Consider the following 26,098-nt stretch of genomic DNA (forward strand, 5'->3'; position numbering starts at 1 on the left):
GTTAGTCCCGGGTGTCAGCTGTAATACACAGCTGACACCCGCAGCGTATGTAGCGGGCTCAGCACGTGAGCCCGCTCCATACATCACCCCCGCACCATGACGTGCTATTAAGTCATAGTGCGCAAAGGGGTTAATGCACAGCGGATGGTGTGAATATTGCAATTTTCCACTGATATGCCATTTTAGTGCATATGTCGTGCCCAGTTTGTGCCCCTGAAGACAAATACCTCATAAAGCTTTAAGCGGGTTCTCCCGGGTATGGCGATGCCATATATGTGGACGCAAACTGCTGTTTGGGCACGCTGCAGGGCTCAGAAGGGAGGGACGCCATTTTGCTTTTGGAGCGCAGATTTTGCTTGGTAGTTTTTCTGTTTTTGGTTTCGCTGGTATTTCAGTTTATAATGTGGAGGATATATGTAATCTGTGTGGAGTACATCAGGGCATAATAAGAGGGTATAAAAATGTGGTAAATAAATAATAATTCATAGATGTGTGGCCAGTGTCGCACTGATAAATGGTGTCGGATGTTACCCGCTTTTAGAAAACACTGCAGATTTTGCATCGCCATATTCCTGGGAGCCAGAGCGTCTTTATTTTTTCACCACCGGAGCTGCGTGAGGGTTTATTTGTTGCGGGACAATCTGTAGTTTTCATTGGTACCATTTTGGGATACATGCGATTTTTTTTGATCACTTTTTATTAAAGTTTTTTGCAAGCCGGGTGACCAAAAACAAGCAATTCTGACAATGTTTTTTAGTTTATTTTTTGCGGCGTTCACCGTGCACTATAAATGACCATTATATTTTATTCTGCGGGGCGATACCATATGTAGGGATGCACGGTGCATCGAAACTTCGATACGGTTTCGATACTGTGCATCCCTAAACGGTTCGATACCGCTATTTCCTGTATTTCGATACTGAGCTGCGCAGCCGCACAGCTCAGTATAGTAATACATGAATGCATGGGAGCGCGGCTGCGGCTGTGTAATTCAGCCACAGCCCCGCTCCTGAGTCATGATAAGTTCACGGGGTCAGTATGATGCGATGCGGCCGGCGCTGCACTAATGAGCGGCGGCACTGAAGACAGAACATGGTGGGCGCTCTACAAAACACCCCCATGTTCTGTCTTCAGTGCCTGAACTGCCGCTCATTAGTACAGCGCCGGCCGCACCTCCTCATGCTGACCGCGCACGCACTTCCGGTCAGGAGCGGGGCAATGGCTGTATTACACAGCCGCAGCCCCGCTCTATAACGGCGGAGATCAGAGAAACCTCTCATCTCCGCCGTTATTCCCCTGAATGCTGCGATCACAGCTGACTGCAGCATTCAGGGGAAAGTGAGAAGGGGGGATGCCCCTGGATCGCGTCACAGGGAATTCCTGTGACGCGATCGAGGGCCATACCATATATGGGCAGACAGCCCAGGGTCTATTGACGGACCCCAGGGCTGTCTTACCATATTTCATGTTGTTAGGACATACCCAAGTATGTCCTAACAACTGCCTGTGTGCTATCCATCCACAGGCTAATGTACTGGGATATATCTGATATAGGTCAGTACATTAAAGTTTAAAAACAAAAGTAAAAACAAAGTATTGTTAAATTTAAAAAAAAATACACATTCACCTTTTTTACAATAAACATTAAAATAAGTCTCAATACATAAAATACACACATCAGTAATGGCGCGCACAACAATTTTTTTGCATCATTTATGATGTGTACGCTGTCAAAAAATGAAATAAACACGGCTTTCTATCACTTATTAATGTGAGGCGCGAGGTGCGATGAATTTAACCTCCATGTTCCTCACATTAATAGTAATTAACCCCATCATGTACCTTACACATTAACCCATTATGACTGAGAAACATGATGGGATTAATTACTAATAATGTGAGGCGCGTTCAAAATTCATCACACGTCGCGCCTCACATCAGAAAACGGAAGAACTTTTTTTTTATCACTGTTGGCAAAAGTATCGAAATTGGTATCAAAATCACAATACTAAACGAAGTATCGGTATCGAAGTCCAAATTCTGGTATCGTGACATCCCTAACCATATGTATATCGTTTTTTTTATGTTTTGCAGCGTTTGTGCAATAAAATCACATTTTTATAAAATAATTTATTTTCTGTGTCACCATATTCTGAGAGCCGTAACTTTTTTATTTTTCAGTCAAAAAAGCTGTGTAAGGGCTTGTTTTTTGCGGGACGGGTTGTAGTTTTTATCGGTATTATTTTCGGGTACAAGCGACTTTTTGATCACTTTTTATTCTCTATTTTGTGAGGGGTGGTGACCAAAAAAATAGCGATTCTGGTGTCGTTTTTTATTGATTTTTTTTGGGGTGTTCATCGTGCGGGAAAAATAACATTATAGTTTTATAGCTGGGGTCGTTACGAACGCGGTGATACCAAATACGTGTACTTTTTTTAACGTGTTCATTTTTTCCTATAATGAAAGACTTATTATAGGAAAAAAAAGTAGTTCTTGTTTATATCACTTATAACTTTTATTTTTACACTTTTTTTAAAACAATTTTATTCTTTTTTTTACTTTTTTCACTTGTCCCACTAGGGGACACTTAGACTTGCAGCTCTGATCGCTGCTGGAATACATTACACTACACACGTAGTGTAATGTACTCTAACTGTCATTGTGACGTGACAGTCACACTGACAGGAAGCCTCGGAGGACCGGTGGAGGCTGCTCCTCCGAGGCTTCCGTACATGGCAACCCGGAGGTCATTGTCTGACCTCCGATTGCCGTGACAAGCATCTGCAGCCCCAACGATCACTTCGTGGGGGCTGCCAATGTGCTTCAAACCCCTTAAATGCGGCGACGGAAATCTGTCGCCGCATTTATGGGGTTAATTGCCAAAATCGGCGGCGATGGTCCGCTGACCGGCAAGGCTGGAGTGTCAGCTGTCAGGGACAGCTGACCTCCCGGTTCCCGGACACTGTCCGTTAGGACAGTGTGCGCCGGGAACTACTCCGCAATAGTACGTCTGGATGCGGGAACTAACCCCGCTGCAGGACGTACTATTGCGGCGCAGCGCGGGAAGAGGTTAACTTGATTCTGATAACTTGCTGCAGCGTGATATTACACAACAGAAGCCATTGACAAGTCATTGAAAAAGATAAGAGATGGAGCCACTGTTTATTTAATGCGTTAAAAGTCAAGGTAAAGACGGCTACATCTGCAGCAGCCATAAAGCACACACATCCTGCTGCACTGTCTATACAGACAATAAGGTAAAGATGTGTTTCTCCAATACGCCATCCCAGGGATATTTTGAGATGTTTTTTATTTTAAATAAAAAATAAAATAACAATATTTAAATAAAATAACAATATTTAAATAAAAAAGGGGTCGTCCACAAGCTGCGGAATTTTCACGTTTATTCCGGCCGGAATTTCAGACGGAAAACATGCAGCAGAATACAGCAGCAAAGTAGGTGAGATTTAAGAAATCTCATCCACACGCTGCGTAAAAATTCAGAGCAGAAATTGGACCGCAGCATGTCAATTCCTGCTGCGGAAAGTGGCCAGATTTGCTGCGTTTTTCACAATGTCAGGTGATGGAGACATCTCCTCTGAAAAACGCAGCAAAATCTGCACGATTTTCTGCCGTAAAAACCGCAGAAAATGGTGCATTTTTGCCGCAGCCGAAAGTCTGTGATTTTCAATGGAATTGCTGTCGAAATTTTCTGAAGCCCTATTACTTTCCTACAGAGTAACGAAATTAAAATACACGAGACATTTACCTTAAAGGAAAATTAGAAAAACGTATAAACTTGACCTGAAAAGGCATTGCTGAGAGACATAGGGACTTGGCCTGAGATACAAACAGTAGGGACTCTTTTTTTGGTGGTGTTCTCTAATTGCCTGTGTCACACATCGCCCCCAAGAGCCCTGCATTAGGTATAGCACAGTGTATTTTTCCCAGAGCAGAATCGACATCAAACATCACCGTACAGTTAACACCTACAGATAATTTAGATTTCCTTTATAGATATTGTGCTTTATGTATCTTGTCTTGAGTTACATTACGGCTTATACTCCAACCCCATCAATGACACATTCACATTTCTGGCAGTCACTGTGCGGACATCCTTAAATTTTTATCTGAGCTTTTTGTTTCATTCATACACAGAACTTGGTGTAAACCAGTCTGGAAGAAGTGGCTCTCTAGCTGCGGTGTTACTACAGCCCCTACGTGCCCTTGAGGGACAGTTGTAGTTTCCAAAAAGTCGAAAAGCCAATGGTTGCAGATTTGTGGTGTAAATACTTTATCTTGCACAATGCCACGAGGCAAACCATGCTCTGTACAGAGAATAAACCAGCAGAACCTAGAATGCAGCTGGTGTTTAAGTCCCCAATGATTGATACAGATGTGTCCACCCTCACCTTTGCTTGAATTCGGTTAAGAATTCAGATTTCTCATGAAACCACTTCAATACAATATCACGATACCATAGCCAAACCCTTAACAGGCCGCAGTTCACATCACAACCACTGGGTGGCCGCACAGTCACCTATAGAATAGACATCTCGTGACGGAGTATCTTGATTTCATGTTTATTTTTAAAGCTGTTCATCTCGCGCCAAACGTCTTAGGATATGTTGAGATAGGAGGTAAGGAAGGACACATCCATACAACAATACTGTAAAATTATTTTAATCTGGCATTAACGAGACCTCATAGGTGCTGGATCAAACATTCTGGATTATCAAAAGATCATGGAAAAGTGTAAACAAATTACCAGAGAACTAACCTCTTGGAAGACCTTTATGCCTCATGCCCACCACGGACTGTGCCATCCGAGTCCCATCATATATGTGGATATATGTGATCCGAGGAAAGATAGGACATGTTCTATCTTTACTCGGATCGGAGACTCTGACCATTTTTCAGGGACTCGATTCACCCGGTAAAGTGAATGGGTCCGTGAAGACTATTGGGTGCCACTCATCGTCAAAAACGGCCCGAGTGGCACAACAATCGTGAGCAAGAGACCTAAAGGGGTTATCTGAAAATATTATGCGAATAGCTAAAAATGAGAAATTATCTAAAGAAGCAGTACTCCCCTATCCTCTCCCCGGTGATCCAGCGCTGACGTTCTGGCGGAACTCCCAGTGATTGTTTACATGCCTGTATGACGTGACAGCTGCAGCCAATCAGAGGGCTCAGCAGTCATGGATTGTATTGCCGGCAGTATATGCCAGAAATACGATTAGTCACTGTTGAAACTCTGATTGGCCGCTGCGGTCACATGCTGCCTGAATGTAAACAATTACCAGGAGTGCCACCGGGAGCATCAGTGCTGGATCGGCCCAATAGGGAATAGAGACAGAGGAGGTCTTTAAAAAACAACTATTTGACCTTCCCCATACCGTAAGATGGAACAACGAATGGGTTAATTGTACTCACAGGTTGCGCAGACCAGTAATGACCTCACAGTGAGTTCACAGAGCAGTTTCCATTTCTTGGGCACTCTTGAGGTAACCAGAGGAAGAATAATTTCAGCAGGAACATAATACTGAATTGCATAGGTTACAAAAATTCCAAAACAGTAGAGAGCCTTTACCAGCTGATAGAGCCTGAAAAAGAGTAGGAGGGGGGGGGGGGGGTCAGAATTACCGCCAGAGGTCATACAGCGCCTTCACCCACATATATATACACATACAAAGATACAGTATACATGTAATGTACAGCGAACTCCAACTGCGGATAGTGCGGTCTCCGCTCCTGAGCCTGCACCATCACCACAAAGTACATTTATGGGGCTTGGCGCTAAAACCATACCACCACCTTAAAATGTACAGCGGGTGCTTGGCATATTGCATTAGTGCCATAGCTTTTGAATAGAGCGGCAGGACGCATGTTCGGACGCCGCTCCATTTAACTCATCCTGGCAAGTGGTAACTGGAGAGTGTTAGAACTGGAATACCACTATAAAGTGGGAACCTTCTCAATTATAATCTAATAAAATATTTATATTGGAACAAAATTCAGATAAGTAGACCACGAAAATGCCAATTATTAAATATTCGAAATCATTGGAAGTTTGGGCAGGTATATTTAAATACAGAAATACATCAATATTTAGTCTATGGACACATTGGCACCGATTTTTTTATATTATTATTTGCATCCTAAATCTAAAATTCAACAACTTTCTAATTTTTTTTCATTAAAACCATTCTACCATTTTGCTGCCGTATAGTCGGTGTACATAGCTGGCTGTGCTGTTGATTCTCACATAGATTCCGACAGCACACTGCTACTCTCAGGGCTGATGTAATCTGCTCTCCCTCTCGCTTCTCTCAGTGTTAGGGCTTATCAGACAAGCGTATTTCACGGCCATGTTCTGTCCATTAAAAAAAACGGACAGCACACGGACATATGCAATTCAATGGGGCTATTCACACGTCAATGGTTTTTCACGCAGCGTGTCCGTTGCGTGAAACACACTGCATGTCCTATTTTGTTCCATTTTTGCGGACCACGTCGCCCATTGAAGTCAGTGGGTGCGTGAAAAACACTGACCGCACACGGATAACATCTGTGTGCCGTGCCGCCCGTGTTTTTTACGCACCAGTTGCTAAAAAAAAAAAAAGAGAAAAAAAACCAGTAACACTGATGCCACACAGAACAGAAATGCATGAAATATGATCCAATTTTTTGCGGCCGAAAAACGGACACGCTCATCGGAGTAAGCCCTGAGAGATAGCAGCATGGAGGGAGAGGAGGTCGTGTATGTAATGCATGGATGTGCTGGGTTCTCCAGGACAAGAGCCGCACTTCCCAGCTGCTCTGCGCTCAGGTGAACAGATGAGGGTCCTGAATAGGGGACCACCCTGTATTAATTCATGATTTACTAAAAAGTTATTTGAAAATGGGTTAACCATTATTGATGGCCGAATCCTGGGACCCCTGCTGATCAGCACAATGAAGGGGGCATATCTCTTACATTGCCTCCATTATAGTCACAGCGGCGCCTTATACCGCAACTGATCTCAGTGAATGGTTTTGAGCTGCAGTACCAGTACGTATGTGGGACGCTGTGCCCGTGAAAACAATGAAGGGGATGAGGTGTTCGCTGTAAACCACCTTTGTTCTGCTGAATGTTGGGTGTGCTGGGGGTCGGACTCCTCACCGATCCAACATTGAAAGACTATTCAAAGAATAGGCCATGAATATTTAAGGCCCAGAAAACTCCTTTTAAGACCCCCCCCCCAAAAAAAATTGATGAGCCTAGCCGCCTTCTCTTTAATTTTCCAACAAAACAACCTCATTGATATTCATCTTTTGAAATCTGAAGACGTTATGTGAGGAGCAGACAGCACAGATTATGTTCCTATTGAATGTCTTGTGCTGGGAAAAGTCACACCAGATGCAGAATAAAGACTCACCAGGAATCTTGTGGAAGGTTTAGAGTAATGCTGCCTTTGATTTGGTCTCCGAAACTCAGGTACCCCACTGTGGCCAGAGAGATATACAGAACCGTCACGATTGCCATGCCAATGTTCAAGGCTCGGGTAAATTCTCTCTTCTCTGTCATTCGGTTTTCCAGGGGGAGAACCTGTAATATAAAGAAACAACAAGAAAAGAGAACCTGTCATGTTTCACCGGGTTACATTACTGTAGAAGAAATTAGTCATAGCCTAGATCAAAAATTTTATATAGTGCGGATGTATACAACAGCAAACACCAGGGTTAGGCCAAGTTCACACAGTGCCAAAAACAGAAACCTAATCGAAACCGGGTACATAAGGGAAGGCCTTAAATTGTCTCTTCTCCTGGGTCCAATTCTGGTCACGGCTTAAAAAAAATACATGTAAAATCTGCACTGTGTGAACAAGGCCTTAGACTGGCCCACCAGAGTACTAAAAGATCCTCCGGTGGGCCCAGGTGCTGACACAATAATAGGCCCCAAAGGTCCAGTAGAGGACCGCCCCATTAGGACGTGACTTTAGAGACGATCACACGCCAGTAGGGTCTGTTTATTATGGGTTGATACAAATAACATATTAGACATTTTAGAAGATATGAGCCGTGTGTACAATGATGAGAAAAAAAGAGGATGATGCAATTTATAGAAGACGTGCGCATGTTCTGTTTGGATGAAAGGGGCCCTCAGGAATATTTACCCTGGTTGGGCCTAAGAAAATCCAGTCCATTGCTGGGTAACACAAAGTATATTTATCCACAATGGTCCATTGCAATTGTTCTTGTGCAGATGTCACAGAGGCAGTGTGGATCTCTGTAGTTAGTGATACAACAGATGAAAGGAATATTTATGCGCCACGCAATTCAGCACTCAGGGGTCCCGCTTTGAGTTTCCCTGGTCTACCGCTTTGTGACTGAGCGGTTGTTACTTCTAGATTCTTCCGTTTCACAACATGTACGGAAAATCTGCCAGTAATATTAACACTAACCGGTGACAGGAGCAGATCTAGTAGATAATAGCACTTACAGGTGACCAGGCTGATCTAACAGATAATAAAAGCACTTACCGGTGACCAGGGCAGATCTAGCAGATAATAATAAGGTTATGTGCACACACAAAATCAAAAACGTTTGAAATTACGAAGCGGTTTTCAAGGGAAAACAGCTCCTCATTTTCAGATGTTTTTTTTCAAAGTGGCGTTTTTAACGGCCGTTTTTGGAGCTGTTTTTCTATAAAGTCTATGAAAAATGGCCCCAAAAACAGCTGAAGTAGTGACATGCACTTCTTTTTCGTGGCCGTTGTTTTACACCCCGTCGGAACAGAACGCCATTTTTCCCCATTGAAAACAGTGGGCAGATGTTTGGAGGCGTTCTGCTTCCGATTTTTCAGCCATTTTTCAGGACGTTTACGGCTCGAAAAATGGTTGAAAACACTCTGTGTAAACATACCCAAACACTTGCAGGTGACCAGGGCAGATCTAGCAGATAATAATAGCACTTACAGGTGACCAGGGCAGATCTAGCAGATAATAATAGCACTTACAGGTGACCAGGGCAAATCTAGCAGATAGATCAGCGGGGTGTAGGGTGTCGGGTCACCGCCGATCAGATATTGATGGCCTGTCATAAGAATAGGCCATCAATTTTACGCCACTGGATAACCCACTTAACGGAACAAGTCAGCAGGTTTGGAACCACTAAACCATCAGAATGCCGCTATGCAGCTGAGGTTTTGTGTAACAAACCTGCTTACCTTGAAAAACAGCCATTCAGAGAATAGTTCGTAAAGCCAATTACAATTTACCGAGAGGAGATCTGGAGCAGCACCGGGCACATGCGCTCATGAAGCGGAGGACACTGTATATGGGCAGTGAAATAAGGTGTACTGTCCTCGGCATCACGGATGCAATGTGCATGCGCCGGATGTCGCGGAACTCCTTTATTTTACTAATTTACTTTGCTAACTATTCCCCAAACCTCCGTTTTTTACGTAGGCAGGTTTAGCAGCATGCTGGTGGTTTAGTGGCTCCAAACCTACTGACAGGGTCCCTCAGTGTCAGGCTAACAGGGTTGCTGCCAGATTATCAAACATTCTGGATTGTTGGACAGTGATTCTAAGGCCTAGTTCACACACAGTTTATGTTTTTTTGCAGGCAGAAAAATCTGCCTCAAAATTCCTTGAGGAATTTTGACCTGCCTGCACTCTCCATGCCGCGTTACTTGCGGCGTTTTTCAGCCACTGAGTGCCATGGCCAAAAAAAACGCAGCGACAAAAACACTCCCTGCCTCCCATTGAAGGGAGGTCAGAGACAGAAACGCCTGTGGGAAAAAGAAGCGACATGCTGTTTCTTCAAAGTTTTTTTCCGCACGCGGGAAAAAAAAAAAACGCTTCCGCCTCCCATTGAAAACAATGAGGGGCAATTTAGGACGTTTTTTGGGTCGGTTTCTGAGTAAGAAACAGCACCAAAAAACTGTGAACTAGGCCTTACGGAAACCTTATTTAACTGAAAGAGATGAGAAAATGTAAAACTGGATATTCTGGAATAACTGTATACGGTATGTCGAAAATATCTAAATGTAAAATTCACCCAAGTCAACAGGTGATTATTGATCATTATTGGCCTCTGTTCATTAATAGAAGAATATTGGCGCTTTTATTGCTTCTCCGCAAAGTTATGATAGCAGATGAATAAAGCATTCACCGCGCTCTGCAGGATGTGCCACAGGCAGAGAGGAGCCGGCTCCGAAACTATCAGACACCATCGATATTAAAGACCTAAGGTGCCATTTAGCACAAATGAAAGCGCTCTCAATTAATATCCCTCTATTCTTTTCCACTTTACTCGGATAGAACGGCTAAATGTGTATTATCCCCCCAGGCCGATCATCTATCAAGTGACACGTTGCTGTAAAATAGAGGAGTTTAAAGAGAACGGTGCCAAGATGGACGCACAGGGCGAGGTGTCTGCAGGAAGGAGCGCGCCCATTTACAGATGATGAATATAATGTCATAACACTCAGCAAACCGTAACGCTGCAAAGTATTCCTTATTGCTGCAAAATAAAATTCAAAAGGCACCGGTGGATGTTCTTAATTATTGGACGGGTTTAATTATCATGTAGATTTCAACGAGAGAGACAGAAGTAAATAAAATACGGGGCGGAGATTTATGAAGACGGACGAACGAAACGCCAATTAGTTGGAGTGAGATGAAACACATTTATTAAGACGCGAACACCTAATTAATGTCTCAAATTTTTGGGCTGGCCGTGCGCCATCCATTCACCCCCCCCCCCCCATCAGACATAAAATAAACTTATGCTCACCTGACCGCTTCTCCCTACAGGCTCCCTCAGCACACCTCAGGTCATACAAGGTACTGACGTCTTATCTGCAAAGTACTCAACGTACTGACTCTGCCCGGAGTCAGAACCTTGTATGAGCCAAAGCCTGCTGAGGGAGCCTGAAGGGCCCCGGAGGGGAGAAGCAAAGCAGTGAGGTGGGTTATGAACTGTATACAATTTTTTTTTTTTTATTGTCAGAAGGGAATGGAGGAAGGAGGGGGGAGGTACGGGACCTGGGAGGGGACTCTGCCTTGCTACGCCTCACAGTGTGAAGCCTACTAGTATATATCTGCAATAATATCCGCCTATTTTTTGGTGTCAATTATAATATTTTGGAAGATGTGGAACCCCCCCTCCCCTTTTTCCAAAAGTGGTGAAGGCCCCGTAAAATGCCTTTTCTATGCTAGAAAACTGGCGCAGAAAGGTTGATAAATTCCCGACGCAATCTTCAAGGACTGATCCTTCGTCTTACCACATAGGAAACCGCTATGGAAAAACTTCCCAATATTTGTTGGGTCTCCACCTTTGTGCCCTCAAAATTCCAAATCAGAGAATCACTAAATATACCTTACCGCAGGGGTCAGCAACCTTCGGCACTACAGCTGTTGTGAAACTACAATCCCCAGCATGACCTGACAGGCTTTAGCTGGAATAATTGCTGACCCCTGCCTTACTGTATATTAATCTTACTTACCCCTTAAAGTGAATTCAGGGGCGTAACTAGGTAAAACTGGGTCCCATAGCAAATTTTTGACAAGGGCTCCCCCTGGGTGCCACACACAGCCCCCCCATTGTAGTTAGTGCCCCCCCTGTAGATACTGTCATACAGCTCCCACTGTAGATTGTGGCATACAGCCCCCCTGTAGATAGTGCCATACAGCCCCCCTGTAGATGCCATACAGCCCCCTGTAGATAGCACCATACAGCCCCCCTGTAGATAGCACCATACAGCCCCCCTGTAGATAGCACCCACCACCCCCTTGAAGATAGCGGCCCCCAAACACATAGAACAAAAAAATATATATTCACCTAGGCCCCGTTCCCGTGATGAACAGAGGTTCTCCAAAGCATCCTCAATGCCGACAGGATCCTTGCGTAGGCCGGCGTGATTCAGTGACGTCACCACGCCAACCTGCAGTCCCTGCACCTCATAGGTTGCAGACCGACCGTGGCCTGTAGGCTGTAGCCTAGTAAACGGCAGAGCAGGGAGATATCTCCATGCTCTGCCAAAGTGCATTCCTCCCAACTTTCAAGTATCACAAAGAGGGACAACCTCTTTGTGATTTGTAAATTTTTTTTCTCTAAGCCACACCTCTAATCCCACACAATCCCCGCCCATACACACCCATTTCAGCCCACAAAGTATCATGCTCCCATAGTGCCTCCCACACAGTATAATGCCCCCACCGCTGCCCCATACAGTATAATGCCCCCATAACTGCCCCATACAGTATAATGCCCCCGAAGCTGCCCCATACAGCATAATGGCCCCCTAGCTGCCCCATACTGCATAGTGTCCCGCTAGCTGCCCCCATACAGCATGATGTCCCCATACAATAATGCACCCTTAAATGCCCCTAGTGCCAGTGCCCATGTAGATTGTACCAGTGTCCCCTGTAGATAGTGCCAGAGTGTCCATGTCGATAGCGCCACCCCCCCTATAGATAGCGCTACCCCCATCCTGTAGATCGCGACATTGGGACTCCCTCTAGCAGCGCAATCCCCAGCCAGAGCATAGGCGGTGATTTAGGGCCTACTAGAGGGAAGCCTTGATGTCACTGTCCATATATGGATAGTGACATCAGTGGCTACTCCTTAAGCGGAATCCCTGTTGCCGACCCTGGCCGGGGATTCCGCTACAGCATATATGGACAGTGACCTCAGGGGTTTCCTCTAGGAGCGGAATCCCCGGCCAGATCATCGGAAATGTGGATTCCACTGAAGGAGTAGCCACTGACGTCACTATCTATATATGGACAGAGATGCCAAGTGCTTCCCCGAGCACAGCGCTTCAAGTAGCACTGTGCCTGGGGATTCCTCGGTGAGCGGAGGTTCAACTGTGAGCAGAATTGGATACAGATACAGTTGACAGCGGGACCTGCCCCCAAACACCCGGGACAGCAGGACACTGCCCGCTGAATCCGGGACGGTTGGGAGTTAGTGTTAAATAGAATCTGCGTTCCAAGAACGCATATACTATTGAATGTGGCATCGCTACCGCTGTAGCAGCTTCTAGCAGCGCCACCGGGAATGGGAGGGTCAATGCCGGCAGGGGCCCCCTCATGTCGCAGGCCCCGTAGCAGCCGCTATGGCTGCTACAGCAGTAATTACGCCACTGAGCGAATGTTTATCCGTAAACATATCTTATGGATTTTTTTTTTTTTATCTAAATAGGTTTAACACAACCACAAAATGACAATGTTTAAATCATTGGTGGTGATATTTTATATTAAAAAAAATAATTATGTCACTATGCAATTATCCATACAAAAATAAAATCTTGAAATACTGCAGTTTTCACCCTGGCATTTTGGGCTGACATTTCCTATTTTCGGCAGCTTAATTGTCAGCTTTGCTGTATAGACTGGACAAATTGTATTTGTTTTTTCATCTCTGCTTTCCTAAAGCCATAACTTTTTTCATTTTCTGTCACACATTTAAAGGTGTTTTCCCCCCAAAGGACATTTATGACAACCACAGGATAGGTCAAATGTCAGATAGATGCGGGTCCCATCCTGATTAAATGGTCGGGAGTTCAGGAAACATAACTCGTTGAGCTACTCGCATAGAACTGAAAGGCGGTTACGGAAACAGCGTAGCTCGCATGGCATGCTGCTTCCGTAACTGCCATTCACGAATATGGGAGTTACAGAAACAGCATAGCTTAGCGAGTTACGTGGTTTCTGGAACTCCCGACCATTTAATCAGGAAGTCGCCGGGAGGCAGCGTGAGCACAAAAAGCTGGAACAGGGTTTAGAGGACCCCAATCTAGAGATAGGTCATAAACCTCCCTCATGGGAAACCACCTTTAACTTTTGATAACTTTTTGGGTGGTAGGTAGAAATAAAAACTGCCATAGTTTTTTGGGTTTTGTTTTTACGAAGTTTACTGCGCGGTGTAAATGACATGATAACTTTATTATGTGGGCCGCTAAGATTACGGCAATACCAAATGTATATAGTTTTCTTTGTTTTTCTATTTATGCCCAATAAAAACATTATTTAAAAAATAAATAAATAAAAAAAATAAAAAAAAAGAAGATTTGTGTTGTTGCGTTCAAAGACCCCTCTGCACATCTGCATTAGAAGCTCCCTAAAAATAACATTTTTTTTTATTTTTAACTCTTAGACAACCCCTTTAATGTGGTAAACATCACACACAAAACTCGTATGAGTTAAAAGAAAATGAATACCAGGAATGTAAGATACAACTAAGGAATTATTGACTGAATGAAAAATCAATGTCCACGTTAGAAGAGATTCTCCGCTTTGAGAAGTGATTCACTTTAAACTCCACTACTTTCACATTAGGATCAATAAAGCCATACATGAGAATTTTTTCCCAGTTCGAGATTATTGAAGGCAGAGCATGAAGTAACACATATGTCCGATTCGATCTTTGCTCGTCCAGAGTGACAAATGACAGTAGAATTAGCAGACATGCGTTACAATATAGATGGAAGACGCGCTGAGACACGGCAGCTGGGCTACCGCAGTGATGTGTGGACGAGGGAAGAAGACATTTGATTGTGGGATCAATTGACCTAGTTTCGATATTAAATAAAATCCTGAGTGAAGCAAAAAAAAAAAAAAGAAGAAAAAACAAAACCAAAAAAAAACCATCAATTTAAAGGTGAGCTCTACCCCAGTTAATGTACATGCATAGATAAATTAGTAACCGGACAATATATGTGAATGTCTAATTTCTCTTCTTGCAGTCCACCACTAGTATATTCTTTATGCTGTGGTACTTTTGGTTGCCTAGCTGATTTGCCTGGGTGACTACCATTACAGAACATGTACATATATGGGTTAAATACAGGAAGCCCCATCTGCTGTACAATAGACTGATTCTCCATGCTACACAGGCCTGTTTTAAAAGGGAGCTGTCTCATAAAGACAACCGCTTTAAATCGTAGCCAGACCAGCGATCGTTTGATTGCCGCAGATCCGGTTTCAGACATTCCCAGCGATCAACGGATTTCACTGGGGGAAAGCTGCAGCCAAAAGAGGCCACAAATGGCCATCCATATAATTAGCGGATAGAGTCCGTCTGAGTGAGAGCAGCTCATTGATTTGTGTGATGCCGGAGATATTTTTTTTAAAAAATGTTTATTTTTTTTAAAACTCAGAGCCAATTGACTCGATCTATCTTACAGCCCTACCTGAAAAAAATAACTTACAAAATGTCCCCCCCATTTTTTTTTTTAACAAAAAGGTAAACTATAGAAATAGTGTAAGAGCAGATTGTCGCGGCATTGTGACATGATATATTGGATTTAATAATACCAACTCGGCTTGACCTCGTCCTGTTTGCCGCATGCCCCGACCTTCTGCCCGTCTTCCATTACGACCATACTCGCCCTGCCCTGACCTTCGGCTTGTCTGTCCACGAGTACCCGTTTGCCCTGACTTCTGTAGTATTGGCTGTGTATCTTGCTTACTGTTTTTGGTACTATATCTGTGCACATCAGCCATTGCCAACGGACACTACTATGGGAGTAGCGACCTGGGGATTCCCAACCCCCAAGTCCACATCTAGGCACCAAATCCCTTAAACTCTCTGTAGGCCTTGTGACATCTGTAAATGTTGAACAATGACTGATCATTGTGCTGGATCGGTCGCATGACGACCACCAGATCTGCCACAGAGGCTCCTGACACAGGTGAGCATAGCCTTACAGGGGTTTCCCTGAAATCAAGCTTTATCGCTGTATACTGAAAAGTTCGGCAACCATTTTCTAACATCTGCCAGTGGCCCTTCACCTCCTGGCCCTTTCTTTTGATAGCTCGAATGTTGGAAAGGGGCAGGGTTTAGTCTTGCTCTGCCTCCATTGGTGACAGAGCAGTAGGTTTCTGCTGCAGCAAGCTGCTTAAAGCCAGAGATGCTGCAATCTAGCCCTGCTTCCACTTTTTACTTGAGCTTGCAATATAGGGGAGAATGAGATTAATGGAAATGTATCACCTATACTTTTTTTTTTTACGAATGGATACCAGATAGTGTAACAATCATATTTTTTATTCTATTGTATGGACATGATTATGGGGGCAGTTATCTGGGCTCAGCTGCTTTTAACAGCATTCAGAGATATGCTTTACAGCAACCACATGAATCACAGAAACCAGTGAACAGGAAACGAGCTATTGACTTCTATGGGAAAGTTTTCTGGGCATGCTCTGTGACCCGTGCAGAGGTCATTGCGCAGGAGGGGGGGTGTGTCCTACACCTATTGTCAATGGTGGTTCCTGTGTAATCTATACATAGGGTGTTACCTTTCATTGTAATCCTGCGTGAGATGATAATGAGATGACTACTGAGTGATCCCAACAGAACAGGAAGGGTCAGTCTCTTGTGAAGCTCAGTGGCCAGAGTGAAAACTACAAGATTTTAGGAATAATTTTGAATATAGATAATGACATTGAAAAATAAAAAATAAAAAGAAATCACCAAAAATTTAAAAAATATGGTCAAAATAAAAACTTGATTTAAACTATAGGTGATTTTCTGATAACACATTCCCTTTAATGGAAACGAGTAAGTCTTAGATAAATAAAGCTTATTCCTCTTGTAATAAAAGATCCCTGCTTGCTGTCAGACACCGAGAACATTCTTGTTTAGGGCTTGTGTACGCGGCCATCTTACGGATCCATGTTGCCTATGGGGCCTTACTGTAACTTTGTGCCTCCACTTAATTACAGAGACATGTTCAGGTAATTCTGTACGATGGGAGAACCCTGTGCCTCTAGGAGCCACCATATAACGGCACATATAGTGCATTTAGGTCTAAAATATGGACCCATAGGCAATGTTTGCCACCATACAGGGCTCTTGCACACAGGTGCGCCACCATCATCAGCAGGACATACTCAGGACAGATTTTTAGCCTCTGGAAATAAACAAGAATGTTTCCATTCACCGACAGTAAGCAGTAATCTTGAAAAAACGAATTTGGAGAAACTTGTGTAACTTTTCCTGATTATCAATTGGTAGTAAAGGCCTTAACAATGATCGGGGGGAATTCAACTGTTGGGACCCACACTAATCCCCAGAACTATTCTAGTTGTGGACGGCACTGTGCAGGTACTGTAACTCAGCTCAGACCGGCTCACGTGAAAAGGCTAAGTTACAGTACTCTCACGCTGTATGGTCAGGAGTGACACTGAGAATGCGAAAGGGGCCACTGCCCTGGTGGAGTTTCCAGAAGTCAGAACCCCCTTGATAGTAAGTTATGGCATACCCTAGTAATATGTCATAACTTAGTAATTAAGACATTTTAACTTTTTCCCAATGTTGCCATTTCCCAAGTTTACCTTGATATTTCAGGGTGTTTATACATCAAGGCATTGCTCTCATATTGTTCATGTAGGACATCAAATTAATGTTTTTTTAAAGGATATATTGGAAGTCAGTGGGAAGACTGTCTGACTATACCAATTTATAGAAAGCTGCACAACGCGGGACCTCGGGCCTTAGAAGGTTTCAAAGATAAGGGCAGACACATTGGAAAACGCGGCAACATTTTCAAGATAGGTGGCGGAAAAAAAAAATAATAATTTTTACAAATGGCCAAGTTACATTCCAGCTCTGATGTCAATGTTCATTGAAGCGACTTTCCAAAATCATGAACAGAGGTCCCGGAATTGTGCCTTTTATCAATTGAAAGGAGAATGCAGTCATTTATCATGGTAGAGAATGGAGCAGAGGCCCATGGCTGTTGTTATATTGCATTTTACAATGGCTGATTTTTGAAGATTGGAAAAAAATAAATAAAAAAAAAGTTTATTTTCTGGCTTCGTCTCTAGTTTGAAGGAAACATCCATGCAAAATTATCGTCTTTGAACCCAAACTCTAAAGACCCTTTGTATGCCTGCGGATATTGATTTTCCTGCATTTGACACGAATTACTTGTATATACTCCCCTCATCTTCAAAAACTAGAAGACAAACGCATCCATTAAGGCCCTGTTCACACAGTTTTTTTTTGCAGGCAGAAAATTCTGCCTCAAGATTCCGTCTGAAATTTTGAGGCAGATTTTCATCTGCCTGCACACCGTTTGCCTCGTTTTTCGTGGCGCTTTTCGCCCGCAGCCATTGAGCGCCGCGGGAAAAACGCTGCAAAAAACGCTTTCTCTGCCTCCTATTGATGTCAATGGGAGGTCAGAGATGTAAACGCCCGAATATAGGGCATGCCGCTTCTGCCTCCCACGAGCCGGTTTTACCACTCGCGGGAAAAAACCGGCTCCCGTTGAAATCAATGGCAGGCGTTTTCGGCCGTTTCTTGAGGCGTATTCCGACGCGATTTCCGCGTAAAAAAACTCTGTGTGAACAGGGCCTAAGTGCTTACTCTTGTTAACGGGTTTGCACACAAGTAGAAAAACATTGCTGCTTTCTTCCAGAAACAGCGCCACACCTGCCCATGGGTAGTGTCTTGTATTGCAGCTCAGCTCCATTAAAGTGAGCAGGGCTGAGCTGCAAAATACTGACTCCCATTCATTTCAATGGGAGTCGGACGCTTCTTTTACCCGCTAGCTGAGTTTTTATTGAAGTCGATGGGAGGAGGAATCTTCCTGCCGACGGAACAATTCTGCAACGGATTTTGCGGTGGGACCCGCCACTCAAAATCTGCCGTGTGAACTGACCCTTGGAAAAGCGTAGGCTCTTCATACCCACCCCCTGATGTCGTATCATTTTTTAATCGACAAGAAATAAAGATTGGATGTTTTACTCTGAAGCGACTCAACTTCTATTTTTCCTATGAATACACGTCAGCCAGGACATAAATCCGAGCGTTACACAGGAGACCTATGGCCGTAGCGGATAGCTGGGAAAACCTCTTATTTTTCAATGTTATGGCAGGTCTTGGCGATATGCCGTAACATTATAATATGGGAATACCATTTAACTCACCACTCCTATGCCTTCAAAGGCAAATATGGCCGTTCCAAAAAACAGCGGATACTTCTTCCAGTTTGACGCTAAAGGGAGCGTTCGAGGATCTGAAATATTCTGAGAAAAGAACGGGTAGTGACGTTAATGACAAAAATAAAAATCATAGCTGGTTCTGCAGTTTTTGTAGATTGTGCCACATAACAGGTCTCTACACTTCATGTCTATATGGACAATATACCAGTAAAAGGGTCACCTCCATCATAGTAAGTGATGAGATATCGAGAGGGTATGCCATTACTTTGGGATCGGTGGCGGTCGGACTGCCGGGACCCCCCACCAATCATCAGAATGAAGGTGATGCAGCGCTAGGTAAGTGCTGCGACTCCTTCACAGTGTTTCCCTGCACAGAAATGTTCCTGGCCACCCGCTGTGCAGGGAGCTGAATGGGGCTGTATTGCAATTCTCTGCAATGTGGGTGATGAGCTGCTCTGATGTGCAGGAGAAGCATGAGGGGACCCCGTTTGGACCCTCTCGGATAAGAACGTTATGGCATATCCTAGCAATGTACCATATCATTCAATGATGGCACTGCGCCTTTAATATGTAGGTTGCCTGTAACAAATCAACAGAGAATTACATAGACAGCAACTCCTTAAATATTTTAAATTGCAATCGTTCCCTTTACAAACCACCTGCCTGCTTCCAAATTCATGGGGAAGCTTCATTATTGAGAATGTCATTTGGCACAATTCATGGTAATCGTGTGTTTCATCTGTGGTTTTACATAGGACTGCAAGTACGACTGCCGGGTTACCCGAACTAACAATGTACAACCAGTGCAGCCTCGGAGGGTTTAGGGGCCAGGTTATTCCTATTACATCAGGATATTATCAGATCGCATTGCTGCAAAACAAATTGCTATTGAATTGGATTCATAATGTTGATACAGATGTAGAAGGATCTGTCAGCAACAACCTCTAGTGCATCCACGACCTCTTCATTTCTCTCCACTTATCCTTCCTTACATTAAAAATGGGTGACAGCCTCCGACACAGCATTCCCGGCAGCACTCTCTTAGGGAAGTCTTAAATTTACTCATACCCTCCATTCCCCTCGGCAACAAACACATTGGAGGAGTCTGTATTCTCTTATCGGAGAACTGAACTTCCTCTCAACTCCACCTCTACTCTCCCTCACTTCATTTGTAGTATACTCGGTCGATCATTTACCCCCAAGGGTCCATCATTCACCACAAGTGTCCATCATTTAGCGACCACAAGGCCCTGCTACCATCTTTAATCGACCCCTTCTCTACCTACCTACTACACGTCCTATCAACTGACGTTCCCATCATCACAGGTGACTTCAACATCCCCATTGACATTCCACCCAGCTGCCTCCAAACTCCTATCAGATGCCTCCTCCTTTGACATCTCCTGGTCCTCCACACCCGCTCACTATGAGGGTCACACTTGACCTTATTTTCACCCGCCTCTGTTCCCTTTCTAACCTCCCAATCTCGCCTCTCCCCCTATCTGACCACAATCTATTTACATTCTCTACCCTGTTCATTTTAACTGCCCTCATCTTCCAGACTTTAGCACACCGGAACATTAAATGTCTTCATTTTCACACCCTCTCAGACTCTCTGCCATATCTCCACTTCAGGAAACAGGAGGCCCCACTGTTTTCTACAACACCACAATTACTTCAGTTCTCAACTCAGTCGCCCATCTCACACACAATAGAACTTGAGGAATCAATAAGCAGGGGGTTGTAGAGCGACGTTGGAAGAAAACCCACGACAAGGCTGCGGTCATGTAATACAGGCCCTTTTTTTTGTCCGGACCGGAGTTATAGCATTATAGAAGCCGATCATGCTCCGGTTCTGATGAATGGCGGGAGGTTTAACTATTGCATCCGTAATACAGGGCCCAAGGAAGCAGCCGTATTACGCTCGTGTGAAAGCGGTCCAAGGAAGACTTCACAACATAAAAAGAAGCACTATTCAACTTCAAATCTGCACTCCCTTCTCCAAAACAAGACTACTTAGCAGGGATTAGAGACGTGGGTATGACGGTAGCTGAGGACTTTGCCACATATTTCAAATACAAGATCAACACCATTAGGGTATGTTCACACGATGAGAGGCATTTACGTGTGAAAAGACAGACTGTTAACAGCTGCCTCGTTTCACACGTAAATGCTCCTCCTCGTAATTTACGAGGCGTCTGAGACGCTCTGAGACGCTCGTAAATCTTGAGCTGTGCTTCATTGAGTTTAATGAAGAACAGCTCAAATTACGTGGCAAAGAAGTGTCCTGCACTTCTTTGCCGAGGCAGTCAATTTACGCGTCGTCGTTTGACAGCTGTCAAACGACGACGCGTAAATGACAGGTCGTCTGCACAGTACGTCGGCAAACCCATTCAAATGAATGGGCAGATGTTTGCCGACGTATTGGAGCCCTATTTTCAGACGTAATATGAGGCATAATACGCCTCGTTTACGTCTGAAAATAGGTAGTGTGAACCCAGCCTTAGAGAAAGCATCAACCCACAGTCCCCATAACTTCTCTATACATCTGCTCAGTGCTCTTACTCTATAACCATCTTCTCTACCATTACCGATGAAAAACGTTCCACCCTACACTCCAAATCACACACCTTTTCTCAACCTGTGCACATGGCCCAATCCCATCCCACCTCATCCCCAACCTTACTACAATGTTTATCCCAACCCTAAACCATCTATTCAAGATATAACTACTGACGTCCTCTATTCTTCACTTAAACATGCAACCATCACACCCATCCTTAAAAAGCCATCACTCGACCCGTCCTCTTTGCCCAGGTATCACCCAACCCAATACTCCTGTTTGCAACAAAACTCAATGAGCAACATGTCAATCCTGAACTGTCCGACCTGTTACCTGCCGTCGACCTACTCCCTACTATTACAAATTCCCCCACCCGCATCAGAGACTTGGCCCTCTCTTGAGACGCCCCATTCCTCATCAACCAAACATTTAGTGTCCCTCACACCTCCTCTTCTCGCCCTCCCTCTGTTGGTGTATCTCAAGGCTCGGTCCTGGAACCCACACTCTTCTCCATTTATATTCTTGGCTTGGGACAGCTAATGGAATCCAATGTTTTTCAGTACAACTTTTATGTTGGTGGCACACATTTAGCTCTCTGGCCCCGATCACCCAACATGGAGAGAACAAAGTAAATAGATTGAGTAAATTCATGACATTATTTATTTTGTACTCATCCTATGTTACAGCCTATACTATGCTTCAGAGCTGCATTCACAATTCTTTAGACATCAGAGCTAAAATTTCCCAGCTTCTCCCATGCTCTTGGATGTGCTACCCCAATAAATCAGACGGTCTCCCACCATCCAAACCTTAAAGAAGTTGTACAGGATTAGAAAAACATTCCTTCTTTCTTCCAAAAACAGCACCACACCTGTCCATGGGTTGTGTCTGGTATTGCAGGTCAGTTTCATTGAAGTGAATAGAGCGGAGCTGCAATTCGACACAACCTATGGACAGGCGTGGTGCTGTTTTTGGAAGAAAGCAGCCATATTTTTATTTTCCTGGACAACCCTGTTAAAAGTCCGCTCTTCAGGAAAGCTTGAACCCTTGCAATAACCCTTCTGCCACTACACTACCATATGAACAAATTGTACCCTAAAATTCTGGGGGGAATTTATCAACTTTTCTACGCCATTTTTATAAAAGTAGAAAAGTTGCAAATAGCTCGAAAGCCACAAAAATTGCGACCATTGTGGTAGTTCCGCCACTTTTCAAAAAGTTATTGGAAGGAGCCGGAGTCACATACGGCCAAACGGATTTAATATAATTAACACCAGAAACTGGCCTAAATTTTAGCGGAAAGCTAGCGCCTAGATGCCATAGATTTCACTTAGTGGAATACGGACAGCCGAAGATACAACTAATTTATTAGGCGGGCTGCGCCTCTTATAAAATTTGTTGCATCTCACTACAGCTGGTTTCCTATTAAAACTGGCACATGAAACACGAGTCTTAAAAAAAAATTCCCCCTTCTGTCTCTTACCCTTTCTCCCGGGGCGCTCTCGCATTCTCTACAAGTCCGTCAATCAGCAAGCTCATGCTTAGGCCACATGCACATGATGCATATTATAGGCAGATTTTCCTGCAGCATACTCGCGGCACAGTACAGTACAGTACCAGCAAAGTAAATACGATTAAAATTAACCTCATCTACACGTTGCAGAATTTTTCTGCACGTAAATTGCATGTTGCCGATTTAAAAATCTGCAACATGTCAATTTATCTGGCGTTTCTGTCTCAGAATTGTACAGAAGTTTATTAAATAAAAAAAAATTTAAAAATTTAAAAAAAAAGCAACAAAATCCGCAGCCTAAAACCCACACCTGTTTCCAAATCAAAATGGAAAATCTGAATCTAAACATGAATAAAAAAAAACACGCAACAATAAGTACAGATTTTACTTGCGTTTATCAGCGGTTTTCATGCAGATTTTCAGCATCATATTCTGCAGCGTGTGCACGAAGCCTTAGTGTACTTACCGACTCATGTAATGTATTTCAACTTCTGTACAGCGGCCTAGAATTAATGACACTCGATAATAAAAAGAACTAAAAATAAAAAACAGAACTAAAATGGTCATCCAAATATTATGATTGTGCAATGTGTGTTAGGGCCTGTTCACATCAGCGTTGTCTTTCCGTCGGGGGACCCTCTCAACGGAAAGGCAAACTCAAACCATACCTTCTGTTTGCATCCCCATTGATCGCAATGGTGACGGATACTTTGCTAATGGTTCCGTTTGTCACTGTTGTAAAAGCGCTTAGTTTGTTTTTTTTGACGGAATCAATAGCGCAGTCGATAACGCTGACCGTAGGTTTCCCTGCAGTCCAAAAAGAACAGAGTGTGATATAACAATAAATGATGCCAAATGACAAACTCATACTAGATCTACTATATAAGGGTAGGACAAGGAACTGGAATTTTTGCAATTTTCGAATAAAAAAGTATTAGTCTAGTTTAGAGGAGATTTCCACCTTTAGACACCATTATACAGTTTACATCTAAATCTACATAAAAAGGTTGTGTCACATTGTAAATACATTGTATTACTTATCTTGTACTGATCTGAGGTTACGGCCTGTATTATACTCCAGAGCCGCACTCACTATTCTGCTGGTAGAGTCACTGTGTACATACATTACTTATATTGTACTGTACGGAGGTTACAACCTGTATTATACTCCAGAGCTGCAATCTTAATACTGCTGGGTGTTAGAAACACCTTTAACCGCTTAGCTGAACTCCCATAATGCAGGAGAACAATTACCAGATTTTTCATACTAAAACATACTTTTTAGCAAGAAAAAAAACAAAATGCCTCATGTTGAAAAGTGTGAGTACCTTAAAGTCAGGAAGGAGTGGTGGTGCCTGACCTCCCTCTATTCAGCCTGGTCATAGAGAGGACAATGTAACTGTCCGCTCTGTACCTGCCAAGCACTGATCTGTACGAGAGATATTATTTACCACCGGGCACCACTCCACTACCCCAGAGCACCAGGGAAATTGACTTAACCATTTCACTACCCTAGACCACTAGGGAGGGAGGCATTAACCACTTGGCTACCCTAGACCACCAGGCAAGTAGACAGTAAAGCATCCACCACTCTAACCCACCAGGGAAACAGGCATTAACCCTCTCTGCCAACCTAGACCACCAGGGAAGCTGGCATCTTTCTTTTGACCACCAGGGAAGTCTGAATTTAGTCTGAAATCTTTCTTCCTCATTTCTTGGGTCCATAAAGTTAGAGGCGTTTTATTGTCCAAAAATATATCAGATTACTGTGAAGTATCTGGTGTAAAAATGACACCTCCTAAACGGCAAATCACCAGAATGACCCATGTGCAGACTTTAAAGTGCAGCTAAACTTTTAACAAACTTCTGACATGTCATAGTGACATGTCAGAAGTTTGGATTGGTGGGGGTCCGAGCACTGAGACCCCCCCACCAATCTCTAAAACTAAGCAGCTGAAGCCCTCGTGTGAGCGCTCGGCCGCTTCGTGTCTGTTCGGCTTTTTCCGGAAATAAATGTATCGGAGTACAGGCTCATAGACGTTTTATTGAGAAGTTGTCAGAAGTTTGTTAAAAGTTTAGCTACACTTTAAGGCACATTTATAAAGACTGGCGTCTCATACGCCAGACTTAATATAAAAATCGATCGATTAAGATGCGCCTCTTAATAAATTAGGTGCATCTCCGGCCATCCATGGGCTTGAAAAAAAATCTACGCCAGCTTCGAGCTAGTGTAGATTTCCACTATAATATACGCCAGCTTCTGGAGTAAATGATAGTAAATTTGTCAGGCCGCAACAAGCTCCACCCACTGAAAAAACCGAGAACAAGTTTTTGCACAAATTGCTAATTTTCTACACACAAATCTGGAGTAAAGTGCTTAATAAATCGGCCACACTGAGCCAACAAGGAGTGCTGGGAAATTTTAACTCTGATGTCTACAGAATTGTGAATGCAGCTCTGAAGCATAGTATAGGCTGTAACATAGGAGGAGCACAAGAGAAATAATGTCATGGATTTTACTCAAACTACTTATGTGGATTAGTTCTATATGTAATTGTACAACTTTGTTCATACTATTAACCCTTTAGGGGTATCCCACTGATGGCATTATTTAAGGGTAACTATTTCACGACAGTGTTGGACTATCTAAGAAACGGTCCGTAAATATGAGAAAAGAGGAGCAGCTGCACTTACCCGCAGAACGTACTGATAAATTATAACAAGACTGACCGCCATAGACACATTGGCTAAAAAGGAGCACACAGACAAGCTCTTCAAGTCTCGTATAAACACTAATGGTATGATGAGGGGAAGGAAGGAGAACATGTACAGCCGCAGATCAAGACTCCATCTCCCCGCTGGTTCTGTGTACTGGGGGGGGCCCCCGAAGGAAGCTTCAAAAACCTGCAAGAACAGTGCATTCTTAGTACAGGAAAAGTCACGGAGGTCACACATTGCCGTTTCGGCTTCTTTTTTTTTTTTTTTTTTAATGGGATTTCGCTTTTTAGTCTGAATATAATTGGAACCTTAAAACCGAATGGTGTCACTGGTGAAAAACTTGACAAACTTTGCAGGGTCG

At 43.6% G+C, this 26,098-nt stretch overlaps 1 protein-coding gene across 5 annotated transcripts in view; it reads right to left on the reverse strand.

Moving 5' to 3' along the window:
• Nucleotides 1-26,098, reverse strand: part of SLC36A4 (solute carrier family 36 member 4) — a 230,948-nt gene that overhangs the window by 152,684 nt on the left and 52,166 nt on the right. For all 5 annotated transcript variants that reach the window (XR_012881278.1, XM_075851470.1, XM_075851471.1 and 2 more), the window contains 4 exons: nt 25,714-25,923; nt 18,929-19,027; nt 7,422-7,591; nt 5,437-5,606 (listed from right to left, as the gene is read on the reverse strand). Coding sequence is in view for 4 of the 5 variants with exons in the window: in XM_075851470.1 (XP_075707585.1) it covers nt 5,437-5,606; nt 7,422-7,591; nt 18,929-19,027; nt 25,714-25,923 (649 nt within the window). In the remaining variant the exon portion in view is untranslated. The remainder of the gene's footprint in view (nt 1-5,436; nt 5,607-7,421; nt 7,592-18,928; nt 19,028-25,713; nt 25,924-26,098) is intronic.

This window comes from Rhinoderma darwinii, chromosome 2 (genome assembly GCF_050947455.1).
Source record: "Rhinoderma darwinii isolate aRhiDar2 chromosome 2, aRhiDar2.hap1, whole genome shotgun sequence".
NCBI lineage: Eukaryota > Metazoa > Chordata > Amphibia > Anura > Rhinodermatidae > Rhinoderma > Rhinoderma darwinii.